Source organism: Hirundo rustica, chromosome 1 (genome assembly GCF_015227805.2).
Source record: "Hirundo rustica isolate bHirRus1 chromosome 1, bHirRus1.pri.v3, whole genome shotgun sequence".
NCBI lineage: Eukaryota > Metazoa > Chordata > Aves > Passeriformes > Hirundinidae > Hirundo > Hirundo rustica.
In genome coordinates, this window is record NC_053450.1 from 116,348,405 (window position 1) to 116,362,202 (window position 13,798).

Genomic DNA, 13,798 nt, shown 5'->3' on the forward strand with positions numbered 1-13,798 from the left:
TCTCAGAAAGTTTACTGCTTGATGTTCTGTTAGTAGGGACAGAGCCCTACCCTGAATCCTAATATTTTTCATTGTGAGAAGTTGTATGCAATTTCAGTTTAACACTGCACTTAAGTCTCGATACATTTGTTAAAACCGGGGCAATATATTTAAAAATTTGTTACATAGGTTTGTACTGCTTTTTGCAGGTTGAGATATTTTATGAATTTATTTTATTTTTTACTATTATTTAAAAAAAAAAAAGGTCCCCTAAGAAACCACAGTAAATATTTTCCCTGGTATGTAGGCTTTCGTTCCTGGTGTGAGCATACTGGTGAGATGTCGTTTTGAAACTTGGTGTTGTTTGGCAGATGAATAGTTTGTTTTAGATCATACACCTGGATTTTGTTTCATACTTCCTCTTCTGAAACATGTTAATCACATGAAGTTCGTTAGAGAGTCTCAGGAGTTTGGAGCATCTGAACATGACAGGAGTTGTCTAATTCATCTCATTCAATACAAACTTTCACTTTTATATAGTTGTATATAATTTTAAAAGTAGGTAACACCAGGTTAAGTCTGTCATAAATTTTCCATTGTGTTTGTGTACTCAGTCTTAGTGTAGGTTTGTTGAATACAAAAAATATTTCTTTGAAAGTGACTTTCCATTGAAAGTTGAAGTAAATGGCTATAAATTATAAAGTACTAAGTAATTAATTTCTTGAAATGATGCTGCGAATAAATACTCTCTCTTGGATCTGCATATTGTGCTTTTCTTATTATCACATTTGCCTGTTTAGTGATGTCTTTGAAAATTTCCTGTGGATTCTTGAAGATGGTTTTGCTAAAGAGAAGACTTTTCTTTTTAAATAGATTTTGATTTTCTTTTATTATTTGATGCAACTACAGTGCTTGAGTGAGGTGAAAGAGATTTCGTAGCTACCTATATAATTTTCTTTTTTCTTCTTTTGTTATTGTGTAGATATGGTTTTGGACAACATGATTGCCTCTGGCCAGCTGGATGAGTCCATAAGAGAGAATGTGAGAGAGGCTCTTCTAAAGAGGCACCATCATCAGAATGAGAAAAAATTCAGCAGTCGGATTCCTCTAGTTCGGTCTTTCGCAGATATAGGCAAGAAACATTCTGACCCTCACTTGCTTGAACGAAATGGTGAGATAAGTTGTAGCATCCAGTCCGTACTAACCTGGTAAATGATGTTCTCACTGGGAGATGAAGGAAAGGTCAGCTGGTAATAACAGATAAGTGTTTCCTTCTTGATGAGCAAAGAACTAACAACAGTGTGTGTGATGTGTAGCTGTGGATGATATTTTTTAATTTACTCAAATATTCTACTCCTGCCTGTATACCATAGCATGCGTTACTATTTTGAGGTATAGTAGTAGACCTACATTGATCCTAATGTTTTTTAATATATGCTTAAATAAAATGTGCGATGTCGGAGGAATTTCAGCATCGTGGCCTAACTTATACGTGTGTCAGATGGATCCTACTTGCTTTTACAGTCTTTGCACGAGAGATTTAGTGATCATTGTTCAGTGATGGTGACAATTACTGTGTTTTAACCCAGTGTTATGTTCATTTGACAAGAAGTTTGCTAAACCAATGGTGAAGGTAGTACTGTTAGCTGGGACACTGTTTATTTTTACCTTGTTTTGTAGAGAAGGGTTCTAATGGGAACAAAAGTCCCAAACTCAAGAAAGGTATTAATAATATTTTTACAAGCTACACCATATCTTTTTTTACCACTTCCTGAAAATCTATTCTAGACATCCTGTCCCAAATCCTAAATAGCAATATGAACTACAGAGCAGCTTACTTGTATTCCTGTGATTTTATGGGGCCTCTATTTTCATCTCTGTTCTTTGTTTTCTTTTGCCTTGCATTAAATAAGACACATAGAATTTCAAATGAAATTTTTTACTCTGGTTAAAACTTAATTCTGATTTCATGGATCAGTCCTTGAAGTGAACTTCCTTTTCTATCTTGAAAAATGCCTCATTGCTTAGAATATTTTTCACTTAGTTAAGTGCTTGTTAGGAGCTACATACGCTGGAGTATTCTCCAGTGAAGGCCTGAGCTTGCTGATAGTTTTTGTTAGCCAGTGAATATATTATATATGCTTAAATATTTCTCTAATAGTTTCAGATTTATTTTTTCAAGAATGAAAATGCAGTTAATTTATCTAAAAGCATAATGTCTTCTGTAACTCCTGACTTTCATATTGCATTCAGCGAACATGAAAATTTCACGCACACAGACTTGGTTTCGCCCATCTTTGCACACCGTTATCCCCAGGTATAATTCTGTGAATTTGAGGTCTCTTTCTTGTCAGTTACCTTTCGTGTATCACTTCCATTTTTTAGGGCATTTTATTCTTAATACTCTTTCTACAAGAGATTATGGGATATATGCTGAAACAAGAAACCAGTATAATATGATGAACTCCTAGTCGGCATATACTGATTTACTTTTCTCTTTATTATCCTTTAGTAACCATCTAATGAGCTGGTAAGCCACACATGCATATGTGCATATTAGTTCTTAGACCACTTGGAGGTGTGTGTTATGACATCTCACATTCATGATTTACCACAGAAGTTAGTTATTACGGTAGTGATTAATATAGGCAAAAGCAACCAAGTCTGCTCTCTTGGTTCTCTTTTCTGCTCTGCAGTTTTGATGTTTTAATAGTTGAGTTTTGAGGCTTTTGTTCTTAAATCAGGTTTGTATCTGTAGGATCCACTCTTTCATTGTTTGGGGGGAGGGGAATGTATGTGACCTTTACCTAGGCATGCTTTCTGCACCTCCTTCTTGTTAATTATCCTGGAGTTGTTCAACTTACTGGTCTCTGTAGTGCTTGCTCTAAATGTGAGAGTAAATGTGCCTAGTTTGCTGTTTCCTTGCTTGATGGCATGGTACATGAAACCGGCATGTTTTGGATTGTAGGAGAAGTCATCAGTGATGTTTTCAAGGAGACTGGTCGTCCTTGTTTGTGGCAAATGGGAGAAACGGTGTCACTAGACCTTTTAATGGAAGCACTAATATGAGCATAAACAGTCTCTCTTCCTGCTTAAGGAAGAACTGAAATCCATTACAAACTCCAGTCTGAAGGAACCATCACAAGACTGTGTTCTCTTCCTGTGAGAGTAGTGGGACTTGGAAACTAGAGCAACAAAAGTAACAAGGGATTTTGGAGAAATATTTGGTTTTAGGCATGTGGGGCTACTGGTAAGTCACAGCAAGAGGATATGGAGAAGGGGGCTTTGTATCTCATTTTTGTGCCCTCTTCAAAAATATACATTAGACTACAGCTGCTTGGGAAAATTCTCAGTAAAACAGGATTTGTATTGGAAGACAGTTGCATTTAACACATTCAGATATGTTTGGTCAAGATTACTTCTTAAAAATTAATAATTCTTTGTCTATAATGGATGGAGTTAACTGAAGTCTTGTAATGTTTTGGTTGCTAATGATTTTTTTAGTTTATTTTTCGGATGGATGAACTACTGCTGTGCAATTTGGAGTTGGAATTCTAGAAAAATTGAAGAGTCAGTTTCAAGAGATAAATTTTTTTTGTTAACAAATCTTACTCTGACTTAAGATAGTATCTTCTCCCTCAGATCTTTGGCATTCTAATTATTACTCCTCAGTAATTTCTGACTTTCCTAGTGTCTGATACCAGATTTGCTCTTATCTCTTACCCTGCTTGCATGAGTATGACACTTTGGCCCATAAAGCTTGCAATTTACTGTGTGAATTGTTAATGCATATTTGTATCTGTGTGGGTTTGTTTTGTTTTAATTTAATACAGTATATCCCTTTTGTAAGCCTCATGGTGTTCCGTTTGTTTTATCTCAGGGGAAGGCCTTTCAGCCTCCCGCCACTCTTTGCGAACAGGTCTCTCTGCCTCCAATCTTTCCCTGAGAGGAGACAGCCGTTTGTCGGTTCTTCTCAGTTACCTTCTTCCTTCTTCAAGAGCTGGGACCCCGGCAGCCTCAAGGTGTACAACCCCCGTAACCACCCCTCAAAACACACCACCCTCCAGCCCTACCTGCAGGCTCCCGCCAACCACAAGTGCCCAGCCAAGCCCTCTTCAGGGCAAGGAATTGCTGGTGTCACCTGCCAGTGATGATATTCCAGCAGTAGTAATCCACCCACCTGAGGAGGACTTAGAAGTGCAGGAAAGCCAGGAAAAGAAGACAGAGGAAAATATTGGCAAAACACCAGGCAACTATTGAAATTTAAGCTGTCCATGTGTGATGCTCTTTGCATCTGGATCACTTGCATTGCAATGTTTTTGGCACAAAGAAACAAGATAACTGTTACCTCTGCCTGCATGTTTATTTCTTCTCAGTTGTGACCGTTTCCCTGTTTGGCGTTTTTAACTTTTTAGCTTTTAACTTAAGCGAGCAAGAAATTCTTTAATTAACATTCATTTGTGTAATTAAAAAGGAATATGGTTTTAAAATCTAATATATAAGCAAAATGTCAAAAATGGTGGCCTTTTCCTTTCACTCACCTACAGTCCGTAGCAGGTTTTGCTTTGGTTTTGTCAGTGGTTGAGTTAACGTTTTAAACCAGTTTTTGCTATCCTGAGGTAGGTACAGCTGAAACCATGGTAAAGTATTAGAGGTGAGCATGAAAAGAATAGGGAAGGATACAATTATCAGTGGCATTCATAGTTTAGTTGTATCGTGAAGCCTTCAGGCAGTTTTATTTTTGCTTTTGTGCTTTTTAAAACCGTGACTGTTAAAACCAGCAGTAGTTAACTGATAAAATTGTCAGGTTCAGTTCACCTGCAGCTGTTTCTGGATAGTTCTCCATTAGTACACTGCTTCAGCATCGGTCACTCCATCAGTGTTTTGTTGTTTTTGGCGTGCAAAATTGGAGACAGTAGTTAGGAGCTTGTAATTGCAGTAGTTAGTAATATGTTATAGTAATAACAGTACTTAGGAGCTTGTAGGCCAGAGCTCAGCAATTTATTATTTTGTTATCTGCAAAGCTATTCTTCTTTATATGTAAAAATGTATGTAGGTGTATAGAAAGGTTGAAAGAGACTGTTAGAACTTTCTGTCCTTTCTTGAAATGCTTTTAGTAAAAGTTTCATAACTTGTCCATTCTGCATACATACTGTTACACTTGCTTTACTTTTGCAGAATTACCACCTATTTAGAAACTTCACAATTCTTCTTGTCAGATTGTGTTTTTAAGGCGGGAGAGATCATCTTTCATTTTGGTCTCCAGGCTCTTCCTCCCCTTCCTAGAAATTTGTCTTTCCAAAATCTAGCTTGTAGGTTTGACTGCTTTAGGCCTCTATGTTGGAAGTGAGGGGTTGATCTCCCTCAGTTCTTCCATCAGTTGAGGCTTTGCTTGGTTTCTTCCTCACTTGTTTGATAAGTAAGAGCACATTGTTACATATAGCAGCGGAAATATGCTGACAGAGAAGAGGCTGTGGTTATCTGCCTTTTCACATTGGCAGGCAAGTGTCTGAAAAGGAAAGAAACTATGTCATAGTTTCTTATCTTCAGTTGAAGTATAGAGGCCTCATCGTTACTTAAATTCAGAAGAGCAAACACAAGTCTCTTTTTCTGACTTCCTTATGGGAAATTAAGAGAATTCACATGATGGTAATTCTGTCACAGGTCATCTTCCAAATGTGCTTAGAAATCAGAAGTAAAATAATAGCTGTAATTGTTTTTCCAGTTCTCATTTTTCTGACAGGAATGACAGCATGCCAGACACAAGATATTTAGAATCCAGGAGAAGGCAAATAAATGAAGCTCAAGTACATGATGCTATTACTGTTATCACTGATAAGGCTTTCTGCTAGAATCTCCAAGTCATGTTCAAATCACTTCTGTTCCTCATGCGAATGTTTCTCATAAAGAAAAAAGTCTGAAAGAGGTGATTTCCCAGTTAATCCATAAGTCTTCACAGAGAATGATAAACACCAACAATTAAGATTTTTTTTTGTTTTCTGGGGTTTCCCCCCTTTTTTTAGTTCAAGGAATCATCTGACCACAGAAAGACACGTTTTTTCCTTAGAGTTGCTTTTGAAGACATTCTCAGACTGTGACTTCAGGGCTGCAACTGTATCAATCTCTGTCTTGGGAGACAAGAGTCAAAAGAAAACCCGGCCGAGGAAGTCAACTTCCTGATATTACTTAAGGAAAAAAATAATCTTCCTGGTCCATTCCACTATAGGTTATGGTCTGTATCACCTCTCTAGTAATTCAGAATGTTGCAGTCTGAATACATTTTGCACATCGGTATGATCGAGTTTGGTTTACCTCCTGTGAGTGTGAGGAACTGTGTTAATATTCTAATAGGTGGCTTTTTTTTGTTTACTTTCCTCTGTCATTTGCCTTGTGTTATTCAGACTTTTATTTTTTCGTTTTCATAAATAGCTGGAAGGTTACTGAACTTACTGTAAAATGAGGGAAAAGAGACACACCTTTGGTCTACCACTTAATTTTAATCAACCAGTCATAAGTTCATAGTAAGTCAACCAGACAAAGGCTTCTCTTAATAATGTTTTTTAATGTTGTCATAAGTTGAAGAGCAGTGTTTGTTTTCCCATCTTTGAACTGTTAAATAATGAATTCCATAGGAAGGGCTGGGAAGTGAGCTGTGTCACAGCTAAAAATTAACACTGTTAATTTACCAGCATCACTGAGGTTTCATAATGTCTGTGAACAACAGCAAAGAAATCTGTTTTAAGAAGCCTTTTGGTCAACTGATAAATGTACTTTAAAACTGAGCAAAATAACATTTACAACAGCTTTCCTCTTACAGTAATTGCTTCCTGAAAATAGTAATTCAGAAAAGTTTGCATATTTGCTCTCTAGTAGTAATTTGAACATTTTTTTTCACATTAGAGCTGCATTGGAATTTAGTTTTAAAAATTGATTTTAATTTCCTTAAATACAAATATGGTGAACTTCATATTTAGAAGGTATGTATTATATAAATTTTGCCTTTCTAAGTACAGTTATTTTGAAATAATCATGCTGAGGTGTTGAGCTCATATATTAATCATCTTTTTCTATGAAACAGATGTGAGACACACGTATGTAATCCTCTTGCTTTCTTTTTTCTGTGGAAGATGTTGATTAGATTTTTGTGATCGCAGCATTAAGTGTAGTTGGCTAGAAAAAGCACATGATCTTTAATGAAGGTGTAATTATAAGTACCTTGAGTTTATGAGGTTTTATTTCAAATTACTCAAGGTTCACTCCACTGTAGTCTTTCAGAGGAGGCAAGTGGTCCATCTGCCTAACATGAGGAAGAGTGCTGTTTTCTTAAGGATCCCTTCAGTACCTTGGTAACAATGAGTTTCTCTGTCGTACAATCTGAAAAGTACTACTAGGTAGCTGTCCTTGAGTTTACATCTACTGAACTGGAGAGGAGAGGGAAATAAGTTCTTTTATTAATACGACATTGGAGTAGAAATGTTTCACTATTAAAGAAGATTTGTTGTTGTTGTTGTTCAGAGTTTCTCTATAAATATCAGATTGATGGATATGAGTAATGAAGTGCAGTCTCCTATGGAAATGCTTGCTCAGGTCTGAAAACCTGTGAGCAGTATTGTCTGTCCTGTGAGAGCAGCAGTCTGTCCAGCTGCAAGACCAACAGAAAGGAAAACTATTCACACATGGTTTAGGATCAGACAAATGTTCCTGTGTCAGTGCCAAAACTTGTGAGCCTTAACTGTGACTGATCAGAGAAATTTTGAAGGCAAACCTTTTAGAAGAATCAGTATCACTTTAGTAGTGAAATAATAGATATTTATACTAATATGTAGAATCCTTATTCTCTGTCCTTCTCCTTGATTCTCTCTCCACTTTATCTTCTAGTCTCTGCTTACTCTTGCTCACAGTGTTTTTCCAGAAAGTGCAAAACTATGCATTATGGCTCATCTTTCACCAGTTAAAAACATTTTAAGTTACCTGTATTGCTACAGAGAAAGGGAAGAAGTGAAGAAGTTTATATGTCTAAACTTTTATATTTGCCACTCTTCTGCAACAGCTTTTTAAGATTTCTTTCTAGTTCTACAAACATCAACTCCTAAGCAGTAAATACTTTGATGAGCTGATTTTGTAGGTGGTTGATGATATGATTCTTGTGAATAACACATAAATATTTGAGCAGAAGAGTAGAATATGTTTTTTGTTGTTTTTTGTTATTGTTCTGTTAGCTCATTACTTGTGCATATTAGGATTTATGAAAGCAATGATAGCCTGTTAAATTGATTTGATTTTTGCTTCTGGAAAAACTGCCCACACCACTTACATCCCTTATGAACTGGAAGGATTAAAATTAGTGGTAAAGGCTTGAACCTGCATGTTTTTGTTGATATGTTGACTCTTTGAAAGCCTCTTTTGGAAACAAATAGGGGAATGAGATAAAGTGAATTCAATAGTCATTTGAAATTCTAAAAAAAAGTCAAAATTCAGAAATTATAATCATGGGGGTATGCAAGTAGTTATGTGGCAGTAGTTATGATAGAGCAGTGGCCCGAAGATAGCCAGAGAGGGCTTTCTTTGGATCTTCACTAGGGAGATGCTTGACCTACATACAAACCTTCTCCATGTAATACAGTGTTTAGGATTCAGTCTTTATCTAGATGTGGTTTTGAAGGCATGTGAAAGCACGTTCTGTCACCGCAGCTAAAGGTCTAGTGTAGACAAGCAAAAAGGCCAAATGCACTTCTAATGCATGTAAAACTGAACAAGTAAAAGCTCTGTTATTCAAAAGGTGGGAATTGGGCTTGGTTATGCATGCCTAGACCAGCTTTTAAATGTTAATTGGGTAGAGAGAACCATGATGCAACATGGAATTCTGTGTGTTTAAATGCTTGGGTTACTTGCCTTTGCACCCTTTACTGAACCTGCAATTCAGTGCTGCTGGCAGTGTAGCAACATACATAACACAGTTTTGTTTTGGTGCAGGTGTTAGAGGGAAACTGTATGTTGTGAAAAACTTTGCGTGTGCCTCTTCAGCTTAAGCCTGTATTCCATGCAGTATAACATATGGCTGGATGAATAATGGGAGCTTTGGTCTGTTGATTGAAAGCATGGTTTGCAAGCTATCCTTCATGTAGTACACTACTTACTTTTACAGCTTAGTTAACTTAGTTGACTACATTCCTTGTAGTTGTAGCCTTAGGCTTGCTGGCACTTTTTACAATTGCAGTAACTGCCACTCAGCAGACTAGAGGTGTTTGCGTTTGGTGTCTGAGGACTCCTTAGTATGGTGAGGATGCTATATACTAACTACTGAATCAGTTAGCATTGAAATGCCAGCAGTTATCTTTTCTGCGATTAAATAGCTGATGTTTTCTGGTGACTGTTCTGCAAATGGCCATCATTTGGGGCAATACTTAATTTTTTAAATTATGTCATCTTTTTGACAACACAGTGACTTGTTAATGTTGCATTTATGATACTAATGTAGGGCACTTACTGAATAACGTGCACTTTTGCGTTAAGCAAGCTGCCACATTGAGTTTCGGTAGTGTTGCACACTCAGTTCGTTTCCTGCACCATTTCGAACTTATGTCCTTTGTTTTAATTTAGGGCTATTGGCATCTCCACAGTCAGCACCTGGAAATTTAGACACGGGGAAAAGTGGAGATGTTAAAGGTACGGGGACAGGAGGAAGCAGAGAGAACAGCACTGTTGATTTTAGTAAGGTAAGTAACATTAAATACCTTAGTGTTTAGCATCAATTAACTATGTAACAAAAACTGTGCTGGTTATAACTTCCCCCTTAGTTACAACTTAGACTGGTACCAGTGTACACTTGAAATAGGTACTGAGAGATAACTTGTGTCACAATATGATCTAGGCTAAATGTGTCACATGTTTTGAAATTCTTGGGAAATGTTTGATGATCTTCTCAGTGTTTTGATAACGTAAGAGTGCAGCTGCTATACTTTCTCATGCAGATGGAGGTATTTTCACATCTGCTATTAAGGCTCTTATGAAAGCAGTTTTACACATTGTGTTGTAACTTATTTTTTAGAACTTTTTGTTGGTTCCTTTTTTTTGTTTGTGAAGAGGGCTTTTAAGGATTTGCTTTATATGTATAATGAGTTTCCTCTACAAAAGCTGTACATCTTAATCATTCGAAACTTTCTTAAAGAAACCTTGTAAAAAATCTACTGTAAATCCCTTGTATTTCTTTCATAATCTAAATTTGCTGGGCAAGTTACATTGTGACTGTTACTATAAATTTCAGTTAGAAGCGTCATCTGTACTGTGAAACGCTGTAAGAAAACTGTTTAGCCAAGTTAAATAATTTCGTTTATGGAAGGCTAACTTACACTGTAGTTCTGATTAATTATGGCAGGTGCCATATATTCCTGCTCCTCTGTCACAGTTTTTATATTTTTGCTTGGCCTGTCCTTGTGTACACCTGCCTTGTCTCCTGTTGGACAGGAGTCAGCCTCCTGGCACTGTAGTTGTGGCACACTTGGTGTGGGACTCAAGAGGCCATCTGTAAGTTCTCTAGCTAGCATTGTCACTGGTGCTTGTGTGTGTGTGTGTATTTGAACACAGAGTTCATGTGCTGTACCATTTTCTAATGCACTTCTGTAATCATGTACAGAAATGAAGATTTTCAGCCATCATATTCTTTATGAATGAAAAGATAAATATACAAATTATTTTGCAAAATGAGGACATTCTTAAGATGCACAGCTGTGAAATAAATTACTGCATTCTAGAAACCATGCGTAATTACATGAACTCTCTTTACTTAATTGTGCATAGATTTTGTTAATTTATGTCCTATCATGGAATGTTTGTCATTATAATATTAGAAAGGTGATCATGCAGTTTGGAGTCTTCTAGAATATACTAGGTGTTAGTAATTCTAACTTATAGAAAATAGTTTATTATTATTTGGCTGGCTGGCTGACATTTTCTAAATGTGTTTGTCTTTTCTGTATTGTGGGATATTTAATTTGCTTTTTAATTTTTCTTTGTAGCATAAATGTCTAGTAAATTCTGATAATCATAATTATGTTATGGAATTTCTGCTAAGAAATGTAAGGGAATAAACACTTGTTTCATCTTTGTATGAATAGGTTGATATGAACTTCATGAGGAAAATTCCTTCAGGAGCAGAAGCATCAAATGTGTTAGTGGGAGAAGTAGATTTTTTAGAAAGACCTATTATTGCTTTTGTGAGGCTCTCCCCTGCTGTGCTTCTCTCGGGTCTCACAGAGGTTCCAGTTCCTACACGGTAAATAAATGCCTGGAAAGTCTGGCTTTACTTATGCAATAAGATAATATTTAAGATCTCAAATAGCTGTAAATTTTTATATATACTGTATTAAGCTCAGAAAGTTGTAGAGTTTTGTTTAACATTATGTCAGTCATTTGCTGCAAAATTTGAAGGCATAAGATCTGTCACAAAAATTTCTGAATGCATAATATATATATATCTGTATACACACACACACATATATATATAAAACTATATACATGTAAAGATCCTGTCTTAAGTAAGTGGAGGAGTTGAAACTGATAGCTGATTTGGAGTAAAACCAATGAGTCTTCCAAGTTTATGCTGACATTTTAAAGATGGGCGTGAAGGTAGTTATAGTTCCCTTCAGTGTGACACAGCTTGCAAGTGTGGAAGAGCAAACTAAGTCTGAAGGTCTGTCTGATCTGAATACCTGCTCTTTCTATACAAATGCTCTGCATATGAGTGACTTAGGTGATGGAAAACCAATTTTTTATTGTATGCCTAAATCTACATTGAAGTAGTCAATCTGCAGCTAATACATGGAAGCTGTTTTCAGTCTGCAGTATGCTATCCAACCTGGTGCAGTCACCTCTGCTCCCCCAACCCCAAGGATCCTGCCAGTATCCTGTGGGTGTGTTTACCACAGATGTTCAAAATATCAAAATACAGGTCTCATGAAGATGGTAGAAGATCATTTCATCAATCATCATAGGTGACACTTCATTTTCTGTGTACGTTGATGTATTGGGCTGTCACGTGGTGTTTGGCGTACATTTATGTTTTTTGGTGGGTTTTTAATGTTTTTAAATTATCAAAGTGTTTATTTATCTTTGTGATTTTCAGCTTATGCATTTTTTTGAAGGGTGAAAATACGTATATGTGAGAATTTTTAGAACGTAGTTTACAGGAGTTCTCATAATATGTTTGTTGGGAAATTCCAAAATTTCTGCATACAGGTTACTGTATTACTGTAGCTAAAATTATTCTGTCCTAAGTTTTCCAGAATGGTGTAGACTTGCAGATCTGGAGTAGCATACTTGGATTCTGAAGATGCACTCTCAGTTTCAGTTAGGGTAATAAACTTGCAAAGGAGGCAGAAGTGAGCCTTTTGTACTATGACTTGAAAGAAGGCACTACATTTTTCTGATGTATTGTGCTTGGGAACGTCATTTTTATGGAATATAGGAAGAAGGTTGTGAAACAAATTACTGAGATTCACTCTTTGGTTTGTATCCTTTTGAATTTATAAAATGCTATTCCTGTTCAAGGTTTGGTGAGTTTTGTGTTAGGCACTGTTATTGTGCAAGAATCTGTTAACATATGCTGTGACCCAACCCCTAGATTTGATCAGCTTCCCAAAATGTCACTTACTTTTTTTAGGTGTTCAAATATCCAAGTTCCCTTCCTTTCCACTGACACAAGACCAGGGTATGACTATATGAGTATGCCCAGTGTATTGCAAGAAGTACAATAGGTGCAGCCTCTGGGTGCCATGCCCAGTCACAGCAGGTGAGGGAGTATAGCTCCCATGAAAAGGTGATCATCAGAGAGCCTAGGACAGGTCATAGAGTTCCTAGGCTGCTGCTTAAGGGATCTTTGCTACTGGGAATGTCAGAAAGGCTTAGATTCCAGCAGAAATATTCATTGAGCTCTAGTCCGTGGATTTCTACAATGTTCAAGGCATTATAAGAAGTTGAAAAATTAGGCTTAATTAAGAAGATACCTGAGTGATTTTGGCTCAGGATTTGAGTTCCTTCCAGTAATGACTTTAAGATGAATCTTTTCACAGTGTTGCAGCAGTCTTTTAAGATTTGAAGTGAAAATCGCATTTTTACTTCACCACTAAATTTTCTTTAACATTAATTTGAAAGATTCCCCTCTGAGTCTATGCAGATGACTCAGCCATACTCATCTGTATTATTTTCTCCACAGGTTTTTGTTTTTGTTGCTGGGACCAGCAGGGAAAGCTCCACAGTACCATGAAATTGGACGGTCGATAGCAACACTTATGACAGATGATGTGAGTGATCTGTTTTAAATGCTTGTAGTTAAAGTCTAGAATGATGTCTTTAACAACTGATTTCAGTAAGTGATTTTAAGTAGTAGGTTGAAGAAAAAACCCACAAACTGGTTAAATGAAGAACTGGAAACTTAATCATTTTTTGTGTTAGTGAAGTAGATAATGGTAAATTAATTTTCCTCCTTGTCTGTCTTGAAGAAATCCTAAATGTATTTCTGAAAAAAAATTTGCTTTGATGTATAGATTTCATTTTTGTGTTAAATCAGTTAACAGAACTATTAAATAGAACTGCATTTGATACGAGTTTGTATGTCAGAAGGTACAGAAGCAGCTGCGCAAGTGCTTAGGAGACAGTTTTAAAATTGTATGCAACTGAGTCATCATAGATTTTTTTTTTTAATCTAAGCAAGGTCAAATAAATAAAATTAGAATTTTAATAGCCTTTTGAAGTTATATGCTTAGAGCCGTATTGGTTTTAAAGACCACAGGAGGAAACGATGTCTTTTTAAGGGCTGTTGCCA

At 36.4% G+C, this 13,798-nt stretch overlaps 1 protein-coding gene across 19 annotated transcripts in view; it reads left to right on the forward strand.

Annotated features, from left to right (window-relative positions):
• The window catches only part of SLC4A7 (solute carrier family 4 member 7), a 93,042-nt gene that overhangs the window by 51,272 nt on the left and 27,972 nt on the right, over positions 1 to 13,798 (forward strand). For 6 of the 19 annotated variants that reach the window (XM_040060956.1, XM_040061017.1, XM_040060946.1 and 3 more), the window contains 6 exons: positions 962 to 1,150; positions 3,860 to 4,228; positions 9,580 to 9,695; positions 10,444 to 10,503; positions 11,094 to 11,251; positions 13,190 to 13,277. In XM_040060956.1, coding sequence (XP_039916890.1) covers positions 962 to 1,150; positions 3,860 to 4,228; positions 9,580 to 9,695; positions 10,444 to 10,503; positions 11,094 to 11,251; positions 13,190 to 13,277 — 980 coding nt within the window. The remainder of the gene's footprint in view (positions 1 to 961; positions 1,151 to 3,859; positions 4,229 to 9,579; positions 9,696 to 10,443; positions 10,504 to 11,093; positions 11,252 to 13,189; positions 13,278 to 13,798) is intronic. The other 13 variants (XM_040060978.1, XM_040061033.1, XM_040060988.2 and 10 more) reach the window with 7 other exon arrangements.